Source organism: Triticum urartu, chromosome 2A, assembly GCF_056163025.1.
Source record: "Triticum urartu cultivar PI428250 chromosome 2A, HENAU_Tu73, whole genome shotgun sequence".
Classification (NCBI taxonomy): domain Eukaryota; kingdom Viridiplantae; phylum Streptophyta; class Magnoliopsida; order Poales; family Poaceae; genus Triticum; species Triticum urartu.
The window spans coordinates 625252063-625278020 of record NC_141874.1 but is presented as its reverse complement, the minus strand read 5'-3'; the positions used below and the strand labels follow the sequence as shown (position 1 = coordinate 625278020).

Below are 25958 nucleotides of genomic sequence, written 5' to 3'. Positions count from 1 at the left end.
TGAGGAAGCTTGGCTAGGCAAATAAAGTTGAATTTTGGCACAGGCCAATTATCTGGACATGAAAAGGTGTCCAAGAAGTTTGAGATCAATTGGGCAAAGGAAAATAGCACTTGCTTCACAATGTGCCATTTAGGGCAGAATAGGAAATGAATTATTTGAGCATGATGATAAACATGGCAAATGAAATAATTTGCCATATTGTAGGAAGATATGACCCAAACAATTTATGGGAATTATTTGGGAATTTTAGGAGTGATGGAAATATAGGTTGCTTCACAACCTAGGGCAATTAGGGTTATTCCTTTAATAGAAAAGGAATATCTCCAATAAATAGAATATCGGGATTTGGGCTAGGATAAAAATGGGAAGGTCTAGGGAAGGATTTGAGGTTGACAAGCCACTCTGGAAGCAAAGAAGAGGTCATCTTCCTCATTTTCCAAACCACAAAGCCACGGAGAAAGAAAACTCAAGCAAAAATTTCAGAAAAAGAAATGAAAAAGAAAGGGCCAAAAATCAGGTTGTGACACATGCGCTCATTCCCCCTTTCTTGGGCATGACGACCGGGTTTGCCAGCCACTTCGGGTACCGCACCTCGCGGATGACACCAGCTTCCTGCAGTTTGCGAGTCTCCTGGACGATGAAGGACTGCTTCTCTACAGACTGCCACCGCGCCTTCTGCTTTACTGGGCGTACATTGGAGCACACATTCAGGTGATGCTCGATCACTCCCCTTGGGACTCCAGCCAGGTCCTTGGGCTCCCATGCCAACACCTCCTTGTTCTCGCGCAAGAAATCGACCAGTGCCTTTTCTTGGTCCGGAGCTAGGCTGGCACCTATGGTGAAGGTCGCTCCTGATGCCCCATCTTGGTCGACCGTCAGCTGCTTTATCTCGGGCTGGTCTTGAGAGAAGAACTGCTTCTTTTTTGCTGGCACGGCCCCCGAAGCCCCTGGGGTCCCTTCCTCCACCGACCGCGCGACAGCTGCGGTCCTGAAGGCGAACTTGAGAGCCGCCAACGCATCCTTGGTGTCCCCGGGCACCGTTAGGACGTCGCCGCTTCTCGGCATCTTCATGAGGTTGTAGGCGGGGTGGGTTGCCGCCATGAACTTGGCTAAGGCCAGGTACCCAAGGATGGCGTTGTAAGGGAGGCCGATACGGGCGACGTCGAAGTCGATGAGCTCGGTGAGGTAGTTGTCGAGGGTGCCGAAAGTGACTGGGAGGCAGATCTGTCCTAGAGGGCCGGTGCAGCCGTCGACGACCCCGGAGAACGGCTTGTTGGGGTGGAGCCGGCCATGTGATACGTGAAGCAAGCCAAAAATTTCCACGGAGAGCATGTTGAGCCCAACCTCGCCGTCGATGAGAGTCTTGGTTACCGCCACGTTACAAATGGTGGGGGTGGAGAGCATAGGGAGCGTGCCTACACCCGCGGTGGTCACAAGATGGTCTCTTGAGTCGAAGGTGAGGTCGGCCTCAGGTGCCGCCAATCCCGATGGAGCTCCCTGTCGCACGCATGCGGCACTGCTACCTCTTGAGCATGCGTTGGTTTTTCCTTGAAGAGGAAATGGTCATGCAGCAAAGTAGTGTAAGTATGTCCCTTAGTTTTTGAGAACCAAGGTATCAATCCAGTAGGAGATAACACGCAAGTCACCTAGTACTTGCACGAACAATCAAGAACCTCACAACCAACGTGATAAAGGGGTTATCAATCCCTTCACGGTCACTTGCGAAAGTGAGATCTGATAAAGATAGTAAGGTAAATGTTTTTGGTATTTTTGTTGTATAGATTGGAAAGTAAAGATTGCAAAATAGTAAACGAGATGCGATGTAAATAAAAAGAGATGCAATATAATAAGAAATAGACCCCGTGGCCATAGGTTTCACTAGTGGCTTATCTCATGATAGCATGTATTACGGTGGGTGAACAGATTACTGCCGAGCAATTGATAGAAGAGTGCATAGTTATGAGAATATCTAGGCAATGATTATGAATATAGGCATCACGTCCGTGTTAAGTAGACCGAAATGATTCTGCATCTACTACTATTACTCCACACATCTAGAGTATTAAGTTAATAAGAACAGAGCAATGCATTAAGCAAGATGACATGATGTAGATGGATAAACTCAAGCAATATGATATAAACCCCATCTTTTTATCCTCGATGGCAACAATACAATACGTGCCTTGCTGCCCCTACTGTCACTTGGAAAGGACACCGCAAGATTGAACCCAAAGCTAAGCACTTCTACCATTGCAAGAAAGATCAATCTAGTAGGCCAAACTAAACCGATAATTCAAAGAGACTTGCAAAGATATCAAATCATGCATATAAGAATTCAGAGAAGAACCAAATATTATTCCTAGATAAACTTGATCATAAATCCACAATTCATCGGATCTCGTCAAACACACCGCCAAAAGTATTACATCAGATAGATCTCCAAGAACATCGAGGAGAACTTTGTATTGAGAACCAAAGAGAGAGAAGAAGTCATCTAGCTAATAAATATGGACCCGAAGGTTTGTGGTAAACTACTCACACATGATCGAAGAGGCTATGGTCTTGATGTAGAAGCCCTCCATGATCGAATCCCCCTCTAGCAGATCGCCAGAAAAGGCCCCAGATGGAATCTCACGACTACAGAAGATTGCGGCGGTGGAAAAGTGGTTTCGTGGCTCCCCCTGATGTTTTTAGGGTATAAGAGTATATATAGGCGAAAGAAGTACGTCGGTGGAGCTCCATGGGGCCCACGAGGGTGGGGGCGCGCCTACCCCCCGGCGCGCCCTCCTGTCTCATGGACGCCTCACGGAGTTCCAGACTTCCACTCCAAGCCTCCTGGTTTGCATTTGTTCCAAGAATGATCCTCACGAAGGTTTCGTTCCATTTGGATTCCGTTTGATATTCCTTTTCTACGAAACACCGAAATAGGCAAAACAAACAGAAACTGGCACTGGCCTCCGGTTAATAGGTTAGTCCCAAAAATAATAGAAAAGAGCATATTAAAGCCCATTAAACATCCAAAACAGATAATATAATAGCATGGAACAATCAAAAATTATAGATACGTTGGAGACATATCAAGCATCCCCAAGCTTAATTCCTGCTCATCCTCGAGTAGGTAAATGATAAAAACAGAATTTTTGATGTGGAATGCTACCTAACATAATTTCAATGCAATTCTCTTTATTGTGGCATGAATGTTCAGATCTGAAAGATTCAAGACAAAAGGTTTACATTGACATAAAAATAATAATATTTTAAGCATACTAACCAAGCAATTATGTCTTCTCAAAATAACATAGCCAAAGAAAGCTCATCCCTACAAAATCATATAGTTTGGCTATGCTTCATTTTCGTCACACAAAATGCTCCAATCATGCACAACCCCGATGACAAGCCAAGCAATTGTTTCATACTTTAGTATTCTCAAACTTTTTCAATTTTCGCGCAATATATGAGCGTGAGCCATGGACATAACACTATAGGTGGAATAGAATGGTGGTTGTGGCGAAGACAAAAAGGAGGAAGATAGTCTCACATCAACTAGGCGTATCAATGGGCTATGGAGATGCCCATCAATAGATATCAATGTGAGTGAGTAGGGATTGCCATGCAACGGATGCACTAGAGCGATAATTGTATGAAATCTCAACAAAAGAAACTAAGTGGGTGTGCACCCAACTTGCTTGCTCACGAAGACCTAGGGCAATTTGAGGAAGCCCATCATTGGAATATACACGCCAAGTTCTATAATGAAAAATTCCCACTAGTATATGAAAGTGACAACATAAGAGACTCTCTATCATGAAGATCATGGTGCTACTTTGAAGCACAAGTGTGGAAAAACGATAGTAACATTGCCCCTTCTCTCTTTTTCTCTCATTTTTTTGTTTGTGCCTTCTCCTTTTTTTATGGCCTCTTTTTTTCGTCCGGAGTCTCATCCCGACTTGTGGGGGAATCATAGCCTCCATCACCCTTTCCTCACATGGGACAATGCTCTAATAATGAATATGATCACACTTTTATTTACTTAAACCTCAAGAATTGCAACTCGATACTTAGAACAAAATATGACTCTATGTGAATGCCTCCGGCGGTGTACTAGGATGTGCAATGAATCAAGAGTGACATGTATGAATAATTATGAATGGTGGCCATGCCAGAAATACGATGTCAACTACATGATCATGCAAAGCAATATGACTATGATGAAGCGTGTCATAATAAACGGAACGGTGGAAAGTTGCATGGCAATATATCTCGTAATGGCTATGGAAATGCCATAATAGGTAGGTATGGTGGCTGTTTTGTGGAAGGTAAATGATGGGTTTATGGTACCGGTGAAAGTTGCGTGGCACAAGAGAGGCTAGCAAATGGTAGAAGCCCTCCATGATCGATTCCCCCTCCGGCAGGATGCTGGAAAAGGCCCCAAGATGGGATCTCACGGGTATAGTAGGTAGCGGCGGTGGAAAAGTGGTTTCGTGGCTTCCCTGGATGTTTTTGGGGTATAAGAGTATATATAGGTGAAAGAATTAGGTCAGGGGATCTACAAGGGGCCCACAAGGTTGGGGGCGCGCCCTCCACCCTTGTGACCACCTCGAGGCTCCTCTGACTTGCACTCTAAGTCTCCTGGGTGTCTTCTGGTCCAGGAAAAATCATGGCGAAAGTTTTATTCCGTTTGGTATTCCTTTTTTGCAAAACTCTAAAACAAGGAAAAAAACAGAAACTGCCACTAGGCTCTAGGTTAATAGGTTAGTCCCAAAAATCATATAAAATAGAATATTAATGCATATAAAACATTCAAAACAGATAATATAATAGCATGGAACAATCAAAAATTATACGTATCAAGGATCCCAAAGCTTAATTCCTGCTCGGCCTCGAGTAGGTAAATGATAAAAACATAATTTTTGATGTGTAATACTACCTAAAATATTTATCCATGTAATTCTCTTTATTGTGCCATGAATGTTCAGATCCGTAAGATTCTAAACAAAATTTTAATATTGACATGAAAACAATAATACTTCAAGCATACTAACAAAATAATTATGTCTTCTCAAAATAACATGGCCAAAGAAAGCTTATCCCTACAAGATCATATAGTCTGGCTATGCTCCATCTTCATCACACAAAATATTTAAATCATGCACAACCCCGATGAGAATCCAAGCAATTGTTTCATATTTTGATGTTCTCAAACTTTCTAACTTTCACGCAGTACATGAGCGTGAGCAATGGATATAGCACTATAGGTGGAATAGACGGTGGTTGTGGAGAAGACAAAAAGAAGGTGATAGTCTCACATCAACTAGGCGTATCAACGGGCTATGGAGATGCCCATTAATAGATATCAATGTGAGTGAGTACAGATTGCCATGCAACAGATGCACTAGAGCTATAAGTTTATGAAGGCTCAAAAAGAAACTAAGTGGGTGTGCATCCAACTCGCTTGCTCACGAATACCTAGGGCAATTTGAGGAAGCCCATCATTGGAATATACAAGCCAAGTTCTATAATGAAAAATTCCCACTAGTATATGAAAGTGAAATCATAGGAGGCTCTCTATCATGAAGATCATGGTGCTACTTTGAAGCACAAGTGCGGTAAAAAGGATAGTAACATTGTCCCTTCTCTCTTTTTCTCTTTTTTTATTTGGGCCTTCTCTCATTTTTTTGGCCTCTTTTATTTTATTTTATTTTTATTTTTCGTCCGGAGTCTCATCCCGACTTGCGGGGGAATCATAGTCTCCATCATCCTTTCCTCACATCGGACAATGCTCTAATAATGAAGATCATCACACTTCTATTTACTTAGAACTCAACAATTACGATACTTAGAACAAAATATGACTCTATGTGAATGCCTCCGGCGGCCTATCGGGATGTGCAATGAATCAAGAGTGACATGTATAAAAACATGATGAATGGTGGCTTCGCCACAAATACGATGTCAACTACATGATCCTAAAGCAATATGACAATGATGGAGCGTGTCATAATAAACGGAACGGTGGAAAGTTACATGGAAATATATCTCGGAATGGCTATGAAAATGCCATAATAGGTAGGTATGGTGGCTATTTTGAGGAAAGATATGTGGTGGGTTTATGGTACCAGCGAAAGTTGCGCTGTACTAGAGAGGCTAGCGATGGCGGAAAGGTGAGAGTGCGTATAATCCATATGGACTCAACATTAGACATAAAGAACTCACATACTTATTGCAAAAATCTATTAGTCATCGAAACAAAATACTACGTGCATGATCCTAGGGGGATAGATTGGTAGGAAAAGACCATCTCTCGTCCCCGACCACCACTCATAAGGAAGACAATAAATAAATAAATCATGCTACGACTTCATCACATAACGGTTCACCATACGTGCATGCTACGGGACTCACAAACTTTAACACAAGTATTTCTCAAATTCACAACTACTTAGTAGCATGACTCTAATATCATCATCTTCATATCTCAAAACAATCATAAGGAATCAAACTTCTCATAGTATTCAATGCACTTTATATGAAAGTTTTTATTATATCCCTCTTGGATGCCTATCATATTAAGACTAATTTTATAACCAAAGCAAATTTCCATGCTTTTTAGAGACTCTCAAAATAATATAAGTGAAGTATGAGAGTTCATCAATTTCTATAAAGTAAAACCACCGCTGTGCTCTAAAAAGATATAAGTGAAGCACTAGAGCAAAATTGCCTAGCTCAAAAGATATAAGTGAAGCACATAGAGCATTCTAATAAATCACGATTCATGCATTTCTCTCCCAAAAGGTGTGTACATCAAGGATGATTGTGGCAAACTAAAAAGCAAAGACTCAAATCATACAAGACGCTCCAAGGAAAACGCATATCATGTGGTGAATAAAAATATAGCCTCAAGTAAAGTTACTGATAGACGAAGACGAAAGAGGGGATGCCTTCCCGGGGAAGCTCCAAGCTTAGGATTTTTGACATCCTTGAATATTATCTTGGGGTGCCTTGGGAATCCCCAAGCTTAGGCTCTTGCCACTCCTTATTCCATAGTCCATCAAATCCTTACCCTAAACTTGAAAACTTCACAACACAAAACTCCAACAGAAAATCTCGTAAGCTCCGTTAGTATAAGAAAATAAATCACCACTTTTGGTACTGTTGTGAATTCATTATTTATTTATATTGGTGTAATATCTACTATATTCCAACTTTTCCATGGTTCATACCCCCGATACTAGCCATAGATTCATCAAAATAAGCAAACAACACGCGAAAAACACATTATGTCAAAAACAGAACAGTCCGTAGCAATCTGGAGATTTCGAATACTTCTGTAACTCCAAAAATCCTGAGAAAGTAGGAACTCGTAGATAATTAGTTTATATTATGCAAAAAGAATCAGTATTTTATCACGCTCCTGCTAAAATAAGAATTGTTTTTGTGAGCGCAAAAGTTTCTGTTTTTCAGCAAGATCAAATTAACTATCACCGTAAGTTATCCCATAGGTCTTACTTGGCACAAACACTAATTAAAACAAAAAACCAAATCTTACCATAGTCTATATGATTTATTCAGAGTAAAACATGACCTAAAAAGGAAGAACTAAAATATAATTGGGCTGCCTCCCAACAAGCGCTATTGTTTAAGGCCCCTAGCTAGGCATAAAAACACGAATATATCTAAGTATAATCGTAATAATGATAAGGCAAGTCTCGAAAACTCATATCGTACTCTCTTCATTCATCACCAAGTTTTCTTTGAGGCAAGGAAAAGTAATCAAAAGGGATAAATTTAATGGGATAGGAATCCCCAAGATCGATCTTGGGAGGAATTGGTTCCTCCTTCGGCCCTTCATATTGTATGACCAACTCATCATTGTAAGCATTCTTTTGGCAAGAATTCATGAGCTTGTGTCCAAGAGAGAAACCCAATCGATTGTTTTGAATAGCAAGATCATCATTAAGCTCAGAAATCTTATTTACTAAAACATTGGTAGGAACCCTCTTTCTTAAATTTTCGTTACAAGCAACATGATCCATAGAACGTAAACGCATTATATCCTCCTGATTAAAGAGAATTCCCTCTATGGGAGCGCGACCACCATCTACTTTATAATGAGAGAAAATTTCACTAGCTTCTTTCATAATAAATCTAAACTCATGAGCTAGGAATATAGTGGCAACATGCTTAACAAAAGAATGCTCAGTATTAGAAAATTCTAGAAAAATCCTTTGTATGGATGGATGCATGTGAACAAATTGTCTTTCAAGTTCAACAACAAGCAAAGATATAGCATCCGCAAGGCTACTAGTTTTATGGAGGATAGATCCACCCATAGTGGGGAGTGCACCGGCACAAGTAAATAAATCTTGAATAACCCCCTTTCCAATAATATTTTCACTACCTATGCGGAATTTCTTTGTGTGCAAGATAGTAGTTTCTTCATGCGGATCAGAATTAACAGAATCATCAAAGTTTCCCCCATCGTTACTACTATCCTTTTCGACAATAACCTCCACAGTTTCAGACATGGTGGCAACAAACAAGCAAACGGAAAAGACGAACAAAAGAGGGGCGAAGAAAAGGCGAATATTTTCGAAAATCATTTTAGAAGTGGGGGAGAGGAAAACGAGAGGCGAATGGTGAATAATGTAATGCGAGGAATGAGAGTTTACGATGGGTACTTGGTATGTCTTGGCTTGGTGTACATCTCCCTGGCAACGGCACCAGAAATCCTTCTTGCTACCTCTTGAGCTTGTGTTGGTTTCTCCCTTGAAGAGGAAAGGGTGATGCAGGAAAGGAGCGTAAGTATTTCCCTTAGTTTTGAGAAACAATGTATCAATCCAGTAGCAGACTACACAACAAGCCACCGAATACCTGCACAAATAAACACCAACTTGCAACCAATGAAACAAAGGGGTTGTCAATCCCTTCACGGTTATTCACAAAGTGAGATCTGATAGAGATGGATAAACGGTAAAGTAATATTTTTGGTTTGCTAAATGGAAAGTAAAAGATTGCAAAGTAAGGGAACAACGACAAAAATTGGCAAGTTGATGGGAACTAATATGATGTAAAATAGACACTGGAGCCATGGGTTTCACTAGAGTCTTCTCTCAAAATAGAAATTATTACGGTGGGTGAACAAATTACGCCGAGAAATGGATAGAAAAGCGCAAAGTTATGACGATATCTAAGCCAATGATCATGAATATAGGCATCATGTCCGTGTCAAGTAGATCGAAACGATTTTGCATCTACTACTATTACTCCACACATCGATCGAGTCCTGCCTGCATCTAGAGTATTAAGTTCATAAGAACAGAGTAACGCATTAAGCAAGATGGCATGATGTAGCGTGATTAACTCAAGCAATATGAAGAAAACCCCATCTTGTCATCCTCGATGGCAACAATACAATATGTGCCTTGCTGCCCCTACTGTCACTGGGAAAGGACACCGCAAGATTGAACCCAAAGCTAAGCACTTCTCCCATTGCAAGAACAACCAATGTAGTTGGCCGAACCAAATAGATAGTTCGAAGAGACTTGCAAAGATATCAAATCATGCATATAAGAATTCAGAGGAGATTCAAATAGTATTCATAGATAAGTTGATCATAAATCTACAATTCATCGGATCTCGACAAACACACCACAAAAGAGTATTATAGCGAATAGATCTCCAAGAACATCGAGGAGAACTTTGTATTGAGAATCAAAGAGAGAGAGAAGAAGCTAATAACCCACAAGTATAGGGGATAGTTTGTAGCCTTCTTCGATATATACGAGTGTCAAACCCAACGAGGAGCTAAAGGCAGAATAAATATTCCCTCAAGTTCTATCGACCACCGATACAACTCTACGCACACTTGACATTTGCTTTATCGGAAACAAGTATGAAACTATTTTGTAGGTGTGACGCTAGAACTACTTTGCAAGAATAAAACTAGAAGTACTTTGCAAGATAATAAAAGTTAGGTGTTTAGTAAACGGGTTTGTGTCAACAAGAAAGTTATTTGTCCCTAGGCAATCGATAACAAGTACCGGTAATCATTCTTGCAATTTTATATGAGGGAGAGGCATGAGCTAACATACTTTCTCTACTTGGATCATATGCACTTATGATTGTAACTCTAGCAAGCATCCGCAACTACTAAAGATCATTAAGGTCGTGAAACCCAACCATAGCATTAAGTATCAAGTCCTCTTTATCCCATACGCCATAGCACACCTACTCGGGTTTAAGCTTCTGTCACTCTTGCAACCCACCATAAGCGAACCATGAACATATTGCAACACCCTACAGCGGGCCCCCCCTCACGTTTTCGCGAGAACGGAGGGCACCGTAGGACAACACTATAAATAAAATATACAATCATACCAACCAAGATCACGATTAAACTACATGACAAAATGAATCTACTCAAATATTATAGGATAACCATAGATCATTGGGAAATAATATATGGAGTTGAGCACCATGTTTAAGTAGAGATTACAGCATGGAGAAGAGGTGTTACACCACTGAATAGAGGGGGAGAAAGTTGGTGTTGACAGTACCAAGATTGTTGATGTAGATCGTTGTCCCGATCGTTGCCCCGGTGGCACTCCGGGGCCACCAAAAGCCAGGGGGAGAGCCCCCTACCTCTTCTTCTTCCTTGGCCCCCCCTAGATGGGAGGGGAGTTCCCCCTCTGGTCCATGGTCTCCATGGCGGCAGAGGGATGGGAGCCCCTCCGAGATTGGATCTCCCTCTCTGTACTCTTCTATTTCACATTCCCTAGATCTGGCCGAAAACAGTTTCTCATATTCCCGAAGATCCGTAACTCCGATTGCGCTGAGATTTTAACACAATTTTTTCTGGATATAATCTCCCTTGCGCCCGAAGTAGAGCCCTAGCCGATGTACGAGGTGAGCACAACCCACCATGCCATGCCTGGCTCCGGGACCGCGCCCTGGTGGGTTGTGCCCACCTCGGGCCTCTGTTTGCGGTGATTCCAACTCCCAAAAATCATATATATTCCAAAATAATTCTCTGTGAAATTTTATTGCATTTGGACTTCTTTTGATATGGATACTCCATGATACAAAAAACATGCAGAAAACAGGAACTGGCACTGGGCACTGGATCAATAGGTTAGTCCAATAAATCATATAAAAAGTTGCCAAAAGTATGTAAAAGTTGTATAATATTGGCATGAAACAATCAAAAATTATAGATACAATGGAGATGTAAAAGTTGTATAATATTGCCAAAAGTATGTAAATGATAAAAAATATTATTTTTGGTGTGGAATGCTACGTAACATAAACTTGATCATATGTCTAGCCATGGCATGAATATTGAGACATATGTGATTCAAAGCAATAGTCTATAATTTGACATAAAGATATCAATACTCAGGCATCCCAACAAACAATCATGTCTATCAAAATACCAACGCTAAAGAAAGCTATCCCTACAAAATCATATAGTCTTGTAATGATCTGTCTTCTTAACACAAAGTATTTATCATGCACAACCCCGATGACAAGCTGAGCAATTGGTTCATACTTTTTAACACGCTTCATCTTTTTCAACCCTCACGCAATACATGAGCGCAAGCCATGGATATAGCACTACGGGTGGAATAGAGTATGATGATAGGGGTAAATATAGAGAAGACAAAAAGTAAGAAAGTCTCACATCGATGCGGCTAACCAACGAGCTATGGATATGCCCATCAATTGATATCAATGTGACGGGTAGGGATTGCCATGCAACGAATGCACTAAGAGCTGTAAGTGTATGAAAGCTCAATATGAAAACTAAGTGGGTGTGCACCTAATCCTATAATGAAAAATTCCCACTAGTATATGAAAATGACAACATAGGAGACTCTCCATATGAAAAACATGGTGCTACTTTGAAGCACAAGTATGGTAAAGGATGCTAACAATGCCCCTTATCTCTTTGTTTGTTTATTTTTTTCGTTTTCTTTTTTCTTTCTTTTTTTCCTTTTCCTTTTTCTCTCTCTCATTGTCTGGAGTCTCATCCCGACTTATGGGGGAATCATAGTCTCCATCATCCTTTCCTCACTGGGGCACTGCTCTAAAAATGAATAATGATGATCATCACATTTCTATTTATTTATAACTCAAAAGTAATAAAGTTACAACTCAATACCTATGACAAAGTATGACTGTATATGAATGCCTCTGGCTATGAACCAAGATGTTCAATGATCTAGCATAACATGTATGAAATATGATGAATGGTGGCTGCGCCACAACTACTATGTTAGTTATATGATCATGCATAGCAATATGACAATGAATGATCAAGTCATCAAACGAAAGCGGTGGAAGTTGCATGGCAATATATCTCAGAATGGCCATGGAAAAGCCATAATAGGTAGGTATGGTGGCTGTTTTGAAGAAGATATAATAAGGCTTATGTGTGATAGAGCGTATCATATCACGGGGTTTGGTTGCACCTACGAAGTTTGCACCACGTATCGATGTGAGAAAGGACAATGCACGGTACCATAGAGGCTGGCAAATTGCAGAAAGGTAAGAGTGTGTATAATCCATGGACTCAGATTAGTCATAAAGAACTCATTTACTTATTGCAAAAGTTTATTAGCCCTCGAAGAAAAGTACTACTACGCATTCCCCTAGGGGATAGATTGGTAGGAAAAGAGCATCGCTCGTCCTCGACTGGCACTCATAAGGAAGACAGTCAATAATAAATCATGCTCCAACTTCATAGCATAACGAGAGATATACGTGCATGCTTCGGGAATCACAAACCTTAACACCAATATTCTTACTAAACACAACCATTTACTAGTACCTCCCACATATTCCATATCTATATCACAAAACTATTGCAAGGAATCAAACATATCATATTCAGTGATCTATAAGTTTTATGTAGGATTTTATGACTAACCATGCAATTGACCAATTCCTTTTGGCTCTCTAAATAGATCTAAGTGAAGCATGACTGTTTAATTATTTCTACAAAAGACCATGATCTAATAAATATAAGTGAAGTAAAAGATCATTCTTCAAACAATGGTTTTCTATGTGAAGAGAAACAAGCAACCAAACTTCAAATGATATAAGTGAAGCACATGAAGCATTCTATAAAGCCACACTCAAAATATATATGTGAAGTGCAATGAGCATTCTATAAATCAACCATGGACTATCTCATACCAGAATGGTGCATAAAATAAAAGTGAAAACTAAATGCAAAAGATGCTCCAAGATTTGCACATATCACGCGAACTAAACGAAACCGAAAACATACCGATACTTGTTGAAGAAAGATGGGATGCCTTCCGGGGCATCCCTAAGCTTAGACGCTTGAGTCCCCTTGAATATTTACTTGGGGTGCCTTGGGCATCCCAAAGCTTGAGATCTTGCCTCTCCTCCTTTCCTCATATCGAGACCTCCTCGATCTTTGATCACTTCATCCACACAAAACTCAACAGAAAGTTCGGTAAGATCCGTTAGTATAATAAAGCAAATCACAACTCTAAGTACTATTGCAAACCAATTCATATTTTATTTTCTCATTGTAGCTACTGTAATATAGCTTTTTCATGGCTTATACCACCGATAAAAATCGATAGTTTCATTAAAACAAGCAAAATAATGCATCAAAAACAGAATCTGTCTTAAACAGGATAGTCTGTAGTAATCTGAAAGTTCACCATACTTATGTTACTCCCAAAATTCTGAAACAATTAGGAAAAATGAAAATTTTGTATATAAATACTATGCAAAAAATTTCAGAAGCTTTCGACGTTCCAGTAAAAAATGTAAAATCACGCACTACAGCCAAAGTTTCTGTTTCTACACCGCACATACCAACAAGCAATCTAAACATCCTAAAGGAAAATCTTGGCACATTATTTTTATAATACAATGGATTTGTACAAGGGGATAATTATTTTTGTTTAAAAGTTTCTGCAATTCAAGATTCACAAGGTTTCCATGGGCATGAACAAAGTTCAAGGCATGCTCCCGCTTCCACGATGTTCGTCTATCTCACTTTCACTTTTCTTTTTATGAAGTTTTAAGTTCCCCACTATTTTTTTAAACTTCACAAAAGCACTCAACAGAAATAAATGACTCTCTAAAACTTCCGGATTGTCTCCCTGGCAGCGCTTTCTTTAAAGCCATTAAACTAGGCATAAAGTGCTCAAGTAATGGATCCACTCGGATCCCAAGGTGTATCAAAGCCAATTTTAATTAACAATGATTTGGCATTTAGTAGTGAGCACAATGCAACATATATCAAGCAATGACGAAGTCTAACTCTCTTCCTATGCATCGGCATGTCATACAAGAACAATTCATGCACATCAAGTAAAGGCCAATACATAGCATAAAAATTTTCTTGCAATTTTGTCGTGTTGGAAACATAGAGAGGCTGAGATGTAGTTCCTCTCTCATAATAATTACAAGTAGGAGCAGAAAACACATGCATATTATACTCATCAAAATTATCATGTGTAGTGGTAGAACACAACCCATCAATGTAATCCTTAATAAGTACAAACTTCTCCGATATAGTGTAGTTGGGAGAATTCGAAAAGATAGTAGGACAATCATGTGTTGGTGCAATAGAAACAATTTCATTCTTAACATAAGGAACTATAGCAAGTTCATCTCCATAAGCATAATTTCAATTGGCATCATGGCCACAAGCATAGCAAGCATCATCAAAATGGGATATTTCAAATGAATCAATGGGATCATAGCAATTATGATAGCATTCATCCTTCGGTAAGAACGAAGGGGCATTAACTAATGTATGAGTTAAAGAGTTACTCTCATTAGAAGGTGGGCCTGGGTAGCTAATCCGCACTTCCTCCATTTGTTCTTCGCTCTCCTCATTATCTTTTTCATCCAATGAGCTCGCAGTTTCATCAATTTCTTCGTCCATAGACTCCTGCAAAATATTTATCTCAATAAATACATCAATATTGTAATTGTATTTATAATTATCATAGCAATATTTAAGGATAGCAAGATTTTCAGGTCTATAAACTGAATCATCAAAATCTTCAAACTTTTTAAACAAAGAATCAATTTCATAAGCACCCTTAAAAGCAACAAATTCTTCAATTCGTTCCACATCGTAGTAATCATATATACCATTAGCATAAGAAGCTAAGACTTCATTATCATTAAATTTGCATGAAAAGGGAAGGTGTGGAGCATTCATCCTAGAGCAACAAGTATAATCATATCTAGAGCATAGATTCAAAGCATACCACTTCAATATATGAATTTGATCCCATAACAATTTTCCATTATGAGTCAAGTGATAATCCCTAAAGTATGCATGTTGATCCAACGTTACTCCCATTATATAGTTGAATGGGGTTTTCTCAGGATTATCAAAGTAGTGCATAATATCTTTCACATAAAAAGCATCGAGGGTTTTAGGAGGTTCCCCATCTCCTTGAGTAGTAGGTACAACTAATTTTTTGGGTGTTTTGTGTTCCATATCCGTAACTAAAGATAGAGAACAACTTAGAACAAGAAATAAAAACTACTTAGTGATAAAGCAAACAAGCACATACCAGAATATTCACCCCACGCTATAACTCCCCGGCAACGGCGCCAGAAAAAGGTCTTGATAACCCACAAGTATAGGGGATCATTTGTAGCCTTCTTTGATAAATAAGAGTGTCGAACCCAACGAGGAGCTAAAGGCAGAACAAATATTCCCTCAAGTTATATCGACCACTGATACAACTCTACGCACACTTGACGTTTGCTTTATCGGAAACAAGTATGAAACTATTTTGTAGGTGTGATGTTAGAACTACTTTGCAAGAATAAAACTAGAAGTACTTTGCAAGATAATAAAAGTTAGGTGTTTAGTAAAAGGGTTTGTGTCAACAAGAAAGTTATTTGTCCCTAGGCAATCGATAACAAGTACCCGTAATCATTCTTGCAATTTTATATAAGGGAGAGGCATGAGCTAACATACTTTCTCTACTTGGATCATATGCACTTATGATTGGAACTCTAGCAAGCATCCGCAACTGTTAAAGATCATTAAGGTCGTGAAACCCAACCATAGCATTAAGTATAAAATCCTCTTTATCCCATACGCCATAGCCCACCTACTCGGGTTTAAGCTTTTGTCACTCTCACAACCGACCATAAGTGAACCATGAACATATTGCAACACCCTACAGCAGGGGCCCCTCACGTTTGCGCGAGAATGGAGGGCACCATAGGACAGCACCATAAATAAAATATACAATCATACCAACCAAGATCACGATTAACCCACAGGACAAAACAAATCTACTCAAACATCATACGATAACCATAGATCATTGGGAAATAATATATGGAGTTGAGCACCATGTTTAAGTAGAGATTACAGCAGGGAGAAGAGGTGTTACACCGCTGCATAGAGTGGGATAAAGTTGGTGTTGACGGTAGCAAGATTGTTGATGTAGATCGCTGTCCCGATCGTTGCCCCGGCTGCACTCCGGTGCCATCGGATGCTAGGGGGAGAGAGCCCCCTACCACTTCTTCTTCCTTGGACTCCTCCTAGATGGGAGGAGAGTTCCCCCTCTGGTCCATGGTCTCCATGGCAGCGGAAGGGCGGGAGCCCCTCCGAGATTGGATTTCCCTCTCTGTTCTCTTTTGTTTCGCGTTCCCTAGATTTGGCCGAAAACCGTTTCTTATATTCCCGGAGATCCGTAGCTCCGATTACGCTGAGAATTTAACACAATTTTTTTCCGGATATAAGCTCCCTTGTGCCCGAAGTAGAGCCCCTACCGACGTACGAGGTGAGCACAACCCACCACAACACGCCTGGCTCCAAGACCGCGCCCTGGTGGGTTGTGCCCAAATCGGTCCCCCGTTTGCGGTGATTCCAACTCCCCCAAATCACATATATTCCAAAATAATTCTCCGTGAAATTTTATTGCATTTGGACTTCGTTTGATATGGATACTCTGCGATACAAAAAACATGCAGAAGGCAGGAACTGGCACTGGGCACTGGATCAATAGGTTAGTCTAATAAATCATATAAAAAGGTGCCAAAAGTATGTAAAAGTTGTATAATATTGGCATGAAACAATTAAAAAATATAGATACGACGGAGATGTATCAGAAGCCGTCTAGCAACTAGCTATGGACCCGTAGGTCTGAAGTAAACTATTCACACTTCATCGGAGAGGCAATGGAGTTGATGTAGAAGCCCTCTGTGATCGATTCCCCCTCCGGCAAGATCCAAAAAGGGCTCCAAGATGGGATCTCACGGGTACAGAAGGTTGTGGCGATGCAGAAGTCGTTTCATGGCTCCCTTGGATGTTTTGGAGTACAAGAGTATATATAGGCGAAATAATTAGGCCAGTGGGGCTACGAGGGGCCCACAAGGTCGGGGGCGCCCCCACCCCCTGGGCACGCCCTCCACCATTGTGGCTATCTCGAGGCACCTCTGACTTGCACTCCAAGTCTCCTGGGTGTCTTCTGGTCCAAGAAAAATCATGGTGAAAGTTTTATCCGGTTGGACTCCGTTTGGTATTCCTTTTCTGTGAAACTCTAAAACAAGGAAAAAACAGAAATTGGCACTAGGCTCTAGGTTAATAGGTTAGTCCCAAAAATCATATAAAATCGCATATTAATGCATATAAAACATCCAAAACAGATAATATAATAGCATGGAACAATCAAAAATTATAGATATGTTGTAGACGTATCAATCACCAATTGGGATTGTTAGAGATGTTGAAGTCTTGCGTGGGAAAAAAATAAAATACCCTGCTGATTTTCTTGTTCTTTCCTCCCCACAAGATGATTTTTGTCCCATTATATTTGGTAGACCTTTCTTGAATACTATTAATGCTCAGACAGACTGCGAGAAAGATATTGTTACTGTTGGTCTAGGGGATATGTCTCATGATTTTAATTTCTCTAAATTTTGTAGACAACCCCATGATAAAGAATTGCCAAGTAAGGATGAAATTATTGGTCCTGCTTCTATTGTCGTGCCTCCTACTAATCCTTTTGAGCAACATTTGCTAGACCATGAAAATGATATGTTTATGAATGAAAGGAAGGAATTAGATGAAATATTCTTTAATCAATGGGCCTATTTTGAAACACAATTTGCATGTTGAAATCCTAGGGGATCCTCCTCCACCCAAGGGTGATCCCGTGTTTGAGCTTAAACAATTACCTGATACTTTGAAATATGCTTATCTCTATGAAAAGAAGATATAACCTGCTGAGGGAGTCCTGGATTGGGGGGTCTCCGGACAGCTGGACTATATCCTTTGGCCGGATTGTTGGACCATGAAGATACAAGATTTAAGACTTCATCTCGTGTCCGGATGTGACTTTACTTGGCGTGGAAGGCAAGCTAGGCAATACGGTATGCGTATCTCCTCCTTTGTAACCGACCTTGTGTAACCCTAGCCACCTCCGGTGTCTATATAAACCGGAGGGTTTTAGTCCGTAGGAGGACAGACAATCATACCATAGGCGCTTCTAGGGTTTAGCCTCTTTGATCTTGTGGTAGATCTACTCTTGTAATACTCATATCATCAAGAACAATCAAGCATGACGTAGGGTTTTACCTCTACCAAGAGGGCCCGAACCTGGCTAAAACATCGTGTCCCCTGCCTCCTGTTACCATCCGCCTTAAACACACAGTTCGGGACCCCCTACCCGAGATCCGCCAGTTTTGACACCGACATTGGTGCTTTCATCGAGAGTTCCACTATGTCGTCACCGTAAGGCTCGATGGATCCTTCAATCATCACTAGCGATGCGGTCCAAGGTGAGGTTTTCCTCCCCGGACAGATCTTCGTATTCGGCGGCTTTGCACTGCTGGCCAATTCGCTTGGCCATCTAGAGCAGATTGAGAGCTATGCCCCTGGCCATCAAGTCAGATTTGGAAACTTGAACTACACGGCCGATATCCACGGAGACTTGATCTTCGACGATTCGATCCCATGTCGGACGTGCTGCGCAGTCGCGACGAGCATGGCGTAACTCTGCCGTCGGACAGTGTTCGGGAGATCGCGTCCGCAGCTACTCCGTCCTTTAATCGAGCAACTCGCGCCATCCGAGAGCGGAGGGATGGACCCCGCCATGGATGCCGCACTCTCAGTGGCGATGGAGCCGGATACTGACTTCACCCCTTACGAGAGCCGTGTCGCCGAACAACTGGATTCATCTCCGGCCATGGACTCCGAGCCGCTCATATCCGTGCCCGTCGAATCCGACTAGGCGCCGATCATGGAGTTCACCTCCGCGGACATCTTTCAGCACTCACCCTTCGGGGATGTGCTAAATACATTAAGGTCTCTCTCCCTGTCAGGAGAACCTTGGCCGAACTATGTCCGGCTAGAATGGGATGCGGACGACGAAGAAATTCGCTGCCCACCCACCACCCACTTGGTAGCCACTGTCGACGACTTAACCGACATGCTCGACTTCGGCTCCGAAGACTTCGACGGTATGGACGACGAAGCCGGAGACGAACAGGATCCACCGCCCTCGGGGCACTGGACCGCCACCTCTTCATATGATATATAAATGGTGGACACCCCCAAAGAAGCCAATGGCGGCGAGAAAGCGGAGGATGACCCCTCCAAAAAGCAACCCAAGCACCGACGTCAGTGGTGCCGCTCTAAGTCCCGCCACTGCAAGAACAGTGATACCGACACAGGAGATAATAACACTCCGGATAGCACCGAAGACAACAACGATCCCCTCCAGCACAGTGCAGAGCTAGAGGACGGACAAGCTAGCCCCCCAGAGCGGGCAGCAGATGGAGAACCGGAGGAGGACAATTACATGCCTCTCTTCGAAGACGAGGCGAGCCTCGGTGATGACGAGTTTATCGTGCCTGAGGACCCCGTCGAGCAAGAGCACTTCAAGTGCCGGCTTATGGCCACGGCAAGTAGCCTAAAGAAGAAACAACAACAGCTTCAAGCTGATCAAGACTTGCTAGCAGACAGATGGACCGAAGTACTTGCGGCCCAGGAGCATGAATTCGAGCGCCCGTCCAAAAGTTACCCCAAACGCAGGTTGCTACCCCACCTCGAGGAGGAAGCATTGAAGCCTCATTCACCAGTGTACGACGCGGCTGACTGGCCACTACGGGGCCGAGCCAGAGAGGCGTTTCAGCCTAAAGTTCAGTCTGCACCCCGTCGCCACTCAGTCAAAGATACTAAGGCCTAGGGCAACACAAAGGACCTATGAGACATCTTGGACAGTAAGGCAAAAAATCACAAGGTCAATATACGGGACACGAACACGTGCGCCCACACGGGACGATGATCGTCGCGTCGGATACACCAAGAGTAAATCCGGCTGGGCCGAATACAGCAGACAAGACTCATACGAACTATGTCGGGATATAGCCCGGCACAGAGGCACCGCACACCCCCTATGCTTCACTGATGAAGTTATGAATCATGAATTCCCGGAGGGTTTCAAACCCGTATACATTGAATCATACGACGGCACAACATATCACGCTGTATGGATTAAGGACTTCCTCCTTCACATCCACATGGCTCATGGTGACGATCTACATGCCATCAAGTACCTCCCACTAAAACTCAAAGGACCAGCTCGGCATTGGCTGAATAGCTTGCCAGCAGATTCCGTCGGCAGTTGGGAGGATTTGGAAGACGCATTTCTTGACAACTTCCAGGGCACTTATGTGCGGCCACCGGATGCTGATGACTTGAGCCACATAACCCAGCAGCCAGGGGAATCCGCCAGACAATTCTGGACACAGTTCCTGACTAAGAAAAATCAAATTGTAGACTATCCGGATGCAGAAGCCCTAGCGGCATTCAAGCATAACATCCGCGACGAGTGGCTCGCCCGCCACCTCGGCCAAGAGAAGCCGAAATCTATGGCAGCCCTCACAACACTCATGACCCACTTTTGCGCGGGCGAGGACAGCTGGCTGGCTCGCAGCAACAACACATCAAGGAATCCAGATACCTCGGATACCAAAGACGTCAACAGTAGGTAGCGTCGTAATAGACCAAAGCGCCGCAATAACGGCGGTAACACCGAAGATACGATAGTCAATGTCGGATTCAAAGGCTCCAGATCCGGTGAGCGGAAAAAGACATTCAAAAGAAATACTCCGGCTCCGTCCAGTCTGGATCGCATACTGGATCGCTCATGTCAAATCCACGGCACCCCTGACAAGCCAGCCAATCACACCAACAGAGAATGCTGGATGTTCAAGCAGGCCGACAAGTTAAATGCTGAAAACAAGGACAAGGGGCTGCATAGCGATGACGAGGAGGAGCCCTGGCCGCCGAACCCAGTGGGACAGAAGTGGTTTCCCCCACAAGTGAAGACAGTGAACATGATATACGCAACCCACATTCCCAAGAGGGAGCGGAATCGTGCACTAAGGGACGTCTATGCGATGGAGCCCGTTGCCCCGAAGTTCAACCCATGGTCTGCTTGCCCGATCACCTTCGATCGTAGGGACCACCCCACTAGCATCTGTCATGGCGGATCCGCCGCACTGGTCCTCGACCCCATCATTGACGGATTTCACCTCACTCGAGTCCTTATGGACGGCGGCAGCAGCCTGAACCTGCTTTATCAGGATACAATGCAAAAAATGGGTATCGATCCCTCAAGGATCAAACCCAGCAAAACCACCTTTAAAGGCGTCATCCCAGGTGTAGAGGCCCATTGCACAGGCTCAATCACACTTGAAGTGGTCTTCGGATTACCGGATAACTTCCGAAGTGAAGAGTTAATCTTCGACATCATCCCGTTTCACAGTGGCTATCATGCACTGCTCAGACGGACAGCATTTGCAAAATTCAATGCAGTGCCGCATTACGCATACCTCAAGCTCAAGATGCCAGGACCTCGCGGGGTCATAACAGTAAATGGAAACACAGAACGCTCGCTCCGTACGGAAGAGCACACTGCGGCCCTTGCAGCAGAGGCACAAAGCAGCCTGTTCAGACAAACCACTCATTCGGCGTTACAGCCCCCAGACACCTTCAAGCGCGTCCGGAATAATCTGCAGCAGGATTGCCTGGCGCGATCTACGCTCGCCTAGAAATTCGGCCCCCGTCCCAGTCCCAGTGCAGCAACGAAATTCGTGCCGCGCATACATAACTATGCATTGAAAATACCATGGACATAGGTGGGGGCACAATCAGGACACACCTTGCATTGTGGCTTAACCACACCAGGGGTTGTATACCTTTGACATTCCCTCTCTCTTTCAGGGCCTAATTCTTCGGAAGGCCTTTCCGGCAGTTCGACGGCCGGACACATTCCGGAAGCAACAACCAAGGTGGCAAGAAGCTAAGATGAACACGGGAACCGCCAGGTGGTCTCTAGTAATACTTGATATACCCGCTTTTCATTATTATTGCATAGCTTGCCTTGGATAGGACATTTTGAATTATCCTACTTTATGCTTATTGCACTACTTGTACCAGTGCGCTTCGACGTATTATTCAAATAAAAATGCATATTATTAATCTGTTATTGCATTATTTAAGTTTTTCTCTTTTTCTTATATGTCCATTTACGACATTCCGCACCTGCACGCTCGGGTACGGTCAGTACGCCAGGGGCTCTCGTTCACCCCGTAATACGGCGCAAGAAGTCCGAACACTTTCGACAATGCGGCACCCCGAAGTTATAGCATTATATGCATCAGCTCCGAATCATGTCTTGGGTCAAATGTTGGGTTGCCCGGCTCCCATGCTTTGGTACCTTACGTTCCACTATATTGGCTAAGGTAGCGGTGGGAGAACTACTGCGATTGTGTCCCGGTTCTTCCGGATGAGCACCTCAGTAGAGAAAGCCAAAAACTGACTGCCATGATAAGCCAAGAGACTGGTCGCTGTTCGAGAGGTCTCAAGTCCTTAAAGACTTTTTCCGCTTCGGGCGAGGAGTCGTCCTTGTCCGGCTTAGGCGTGTATAGCGCCCCAAATTCAGCCCTCCGAATACCAGGGGCTTCGCCAAAAATTTAAAATCATATACTTCTATGGCTAAGTGAGAGTGATAAAGCATTATAGTCCGATTGCCTGGTTCGTTGCGCTGAGCACCTCCCTTGAAGGACCCAAAATTGGGGTAAAGAGTGTTCAGATTTACCCCTAACACCCCAGTACTAGCTACATGGGGGCAGAAGCAGACGACTGGCCAACTCTCAGATTTTATAAACGGCCGCACAGAAGGTAATATTTTAAATTAAGAAAGCGTCGCATGGCGCAAAAGAACTCGTTTCATATTACAGGATCACATGGGCATGTTCATTCAAAACTTACATCCTTGGCACACTCATCCACCACTAAGCGGGAACCCTTCAGGACGCTCTCATAGTAATTCTCGGGGCAGCGATGCTCCTTGCCCTCCGGCGGCCCCTCCTTCACAAGCTTCACGGCGTCCAGCTTCGCCCAGTGCACCTTCGCCCGGGTAAAAGCTCTGTGTGCACCTTCGATGTAGACGGATCGCTTGATGACTTCAATCCGTGGGCAGGCTTCCACCAGCCGCCTCACCAGACCGAAGTAGCTGTCGGACAAGGGCTCGCCAGGCCACATCCGGACTATAAGGCCCTTCATGTCCTGTTCGGCTACCTTGTGAAGTTCGACCAACTGCTTCAACTGGTCGCTTAAGGACACGGGGTGTTCGGTCCCAGTATACTGAGACCAGAACAACTTCTCCGTTGAGCTCCCCTCCTCAGCCCGGTAAAACTCTGTGGCATCCAGCACACTGCGGGGAAGATCTGGAAACGCTCCTAGAGAGCTCTGAACTCATGTAAGAAAAAGTAAAGTCTCCTTCACATGCTTGCTTTGCATATTGAATGCCTTACCCGCTGTTATCTTCTTTGCCGCATCAATCTCCTGGAGGGCCTTGTGGGCTTCGGCCTTGGCGCTCCGGACGCTTTCAAGCGCTTGCGCGAGCTCGGACTCCCGCGTCTTGGAGTCAAGCTCCAAGGACTCGTGCTTCTTGGCGTGAGCCTCGAGCTCTTGCTGCACCTCGCCCACTCGGGCTTCTTGTTTCTCCCGTTCAATACATTCTTTGGCCGCTTTGTCTTCGACCACGGACAATGCCTTCCTCAGGGTCTCCACCTCGTTCGTGGCCCCTGACAAATTCATGATGATCCTATTACTTTACACAAGACTTATTTTTAACTATATAAACTGGGGTACATCTTACCTTTTTTCTCTTCGAGCTGCCCCTTGGTAAGGCTGAGCTCGTCCTCAAACCGCTTCAGGGCCTGCTTCAGTGTAGAGACCTCCGCAGTACGTGTGGCAGTGGCCAGCAGGGAATCCTGCACATACACATAGACATACTCTAATTAGACTCTTGAGTTATCATTTGATACTCTATTCGGCTTTTCTTCGCGAACGCCGAACAGAGCATCAGGGGCTACTATCTATGCGGTAATATTTTTATATTTTGAATGCTTACCTCAAAGCTTGTTAGGAGGCTGGCGCAAGCTTCGGTCAGCCCGTTCTTGGCAGACTGAACCTTCTTAACCACCACACTCATAATAGTGCGGTGTTCTTCATCGATGGAAGCGCTGTGAAGCGCTTCCATCAAGTTGTCCGGTGCCTCTGGTTGGACAGAGGACACCGGCACGGATGGTTGGCCCTCCTTTATGGGGGACCGCTTGCCGGAGTCCAGAGCCATTGAAGGTTCCGACACGGTGTCCGGCTGGGGCCCGAACTCGGAGCCCGCAGGAGCCTCACTCGGTACCCAGGGTCCAGGAGGTCGCCGTGAGGCGCCCCCAGGACCGCCTCCCCTTGGGACGGTGCCTCCTGAGACACCACCTCGGCGTTGTCTGTAGGGCGAGGGGTGGAAGCCGTCGGAGGAGAACTGTTGTTCATATCCGACGAGCCCAAAGAGCTGCTCGATGAGGGTACGTCGAGACGATCTCGGGCCGGACTGCATAATCAGGTTCGGCATGAGCAAAGGCAGTACAATAAAACGTAACATGAAGTACTATGGTGTCGAGACACTTATGACTTTGCTAGGGGCTTGTCCCTGGGTAGCCACTCGTCGCCGCTGTCGGCGGCCGTCGTGGCACAGTCCGGAGGGAGTATCTTTCCCTTCTTGGACCCTTTGGCCTCCCCGGATGGGTTGGCCTTCCTTTTCTTGTCTCCCCCGGCGGGGGGGGGGGGGGGAGAACTTTTCTCCTCCTCCTCGTTTCCGTGGGAGGAGGGCGCGTCGGACTCATCAGACGATGAGTCCGATAGAACCATCTTGCGCCGGAGACCCTTTCGGGTCCCTGTGGCCTTCTTCTTGGCTGTCTTTTCCGGCACCTTGTAAGGTGCCGGAGTCAGCATCTTCGTTAGAAGAGCGTTTGCAGGATCTTCGGGCAAGGGGCTGGGCAATCAAGCTGCTTCGCTGTCTTTATCCAGTCCTGTTAATGACATGAAAACTTAGATCCAGCACATAACTAAACCAGGGCGCACGAATACCCTGAGAGATATAAAAGCCTACCAAATGGGCGCGACGCTTTGCGCTGAGTCCGTGGTCCTTGGTGAGGGAGGGAGGCATCTCGGCGCCCTTGAATAACACCCTCCAGACGTCCTCGTGCGTCGTGTCGTAGAGATCTCGCAGCGTCTGGTGCTGTGCTGAGTCGAACTCCCACAAAACAAATGCCCGTTGTTGGCATGGAAGGATCCGGCGGAGGAGCATGACCTGGACCACGTTAACGAGCTTGATTTTCTTGCTCGTCACGTTCTGGATGCAGGTCTGGAGTCCGGTCAGCTCTACCGGAGAACCCCAGGACATGCCCTTCTTTTTCCAGGAGGTGAGCCGCGTGGGGATTCTGGATCGAAATTTGGGGGCCGCCACCCAGTTGGAGTCGCGCGGCTCGGTGATGTAGAACCACCCCGATTGCCACCCCTTTACGGTATCCACGTAAGTACCCTTGAGCCAGGTGACATTGGGCATCTTGCCCACCAT

At 44.0% G+C, this 25958-nt stretch overlaps 1 protein-coding gene across 1 annotated transcript; it reads right to left on the bottom strand.

Annotated features, from left to right (window-relative positions):
* Window positions 1-513: 513 nt before the first annotated feature.
* Window positions 514-25958, bottom strand: LOC147986288 (uncharacterized). Its single transcript, XM_087541949.1, has 4 exons — window positions 25905-25958; window positions 24201-24315; window positions 1124-1415; window positions 514-1054 (listed from the first exon to the last, which is right to left on the bottom strand). The coding sequence occupies exons 1-4, from the start codon at window positions 25956-25958 to the stop codon at window positions 514-516; spliced, it is 1002 nt and encodes a 333-aa protein (XP_087398075.1).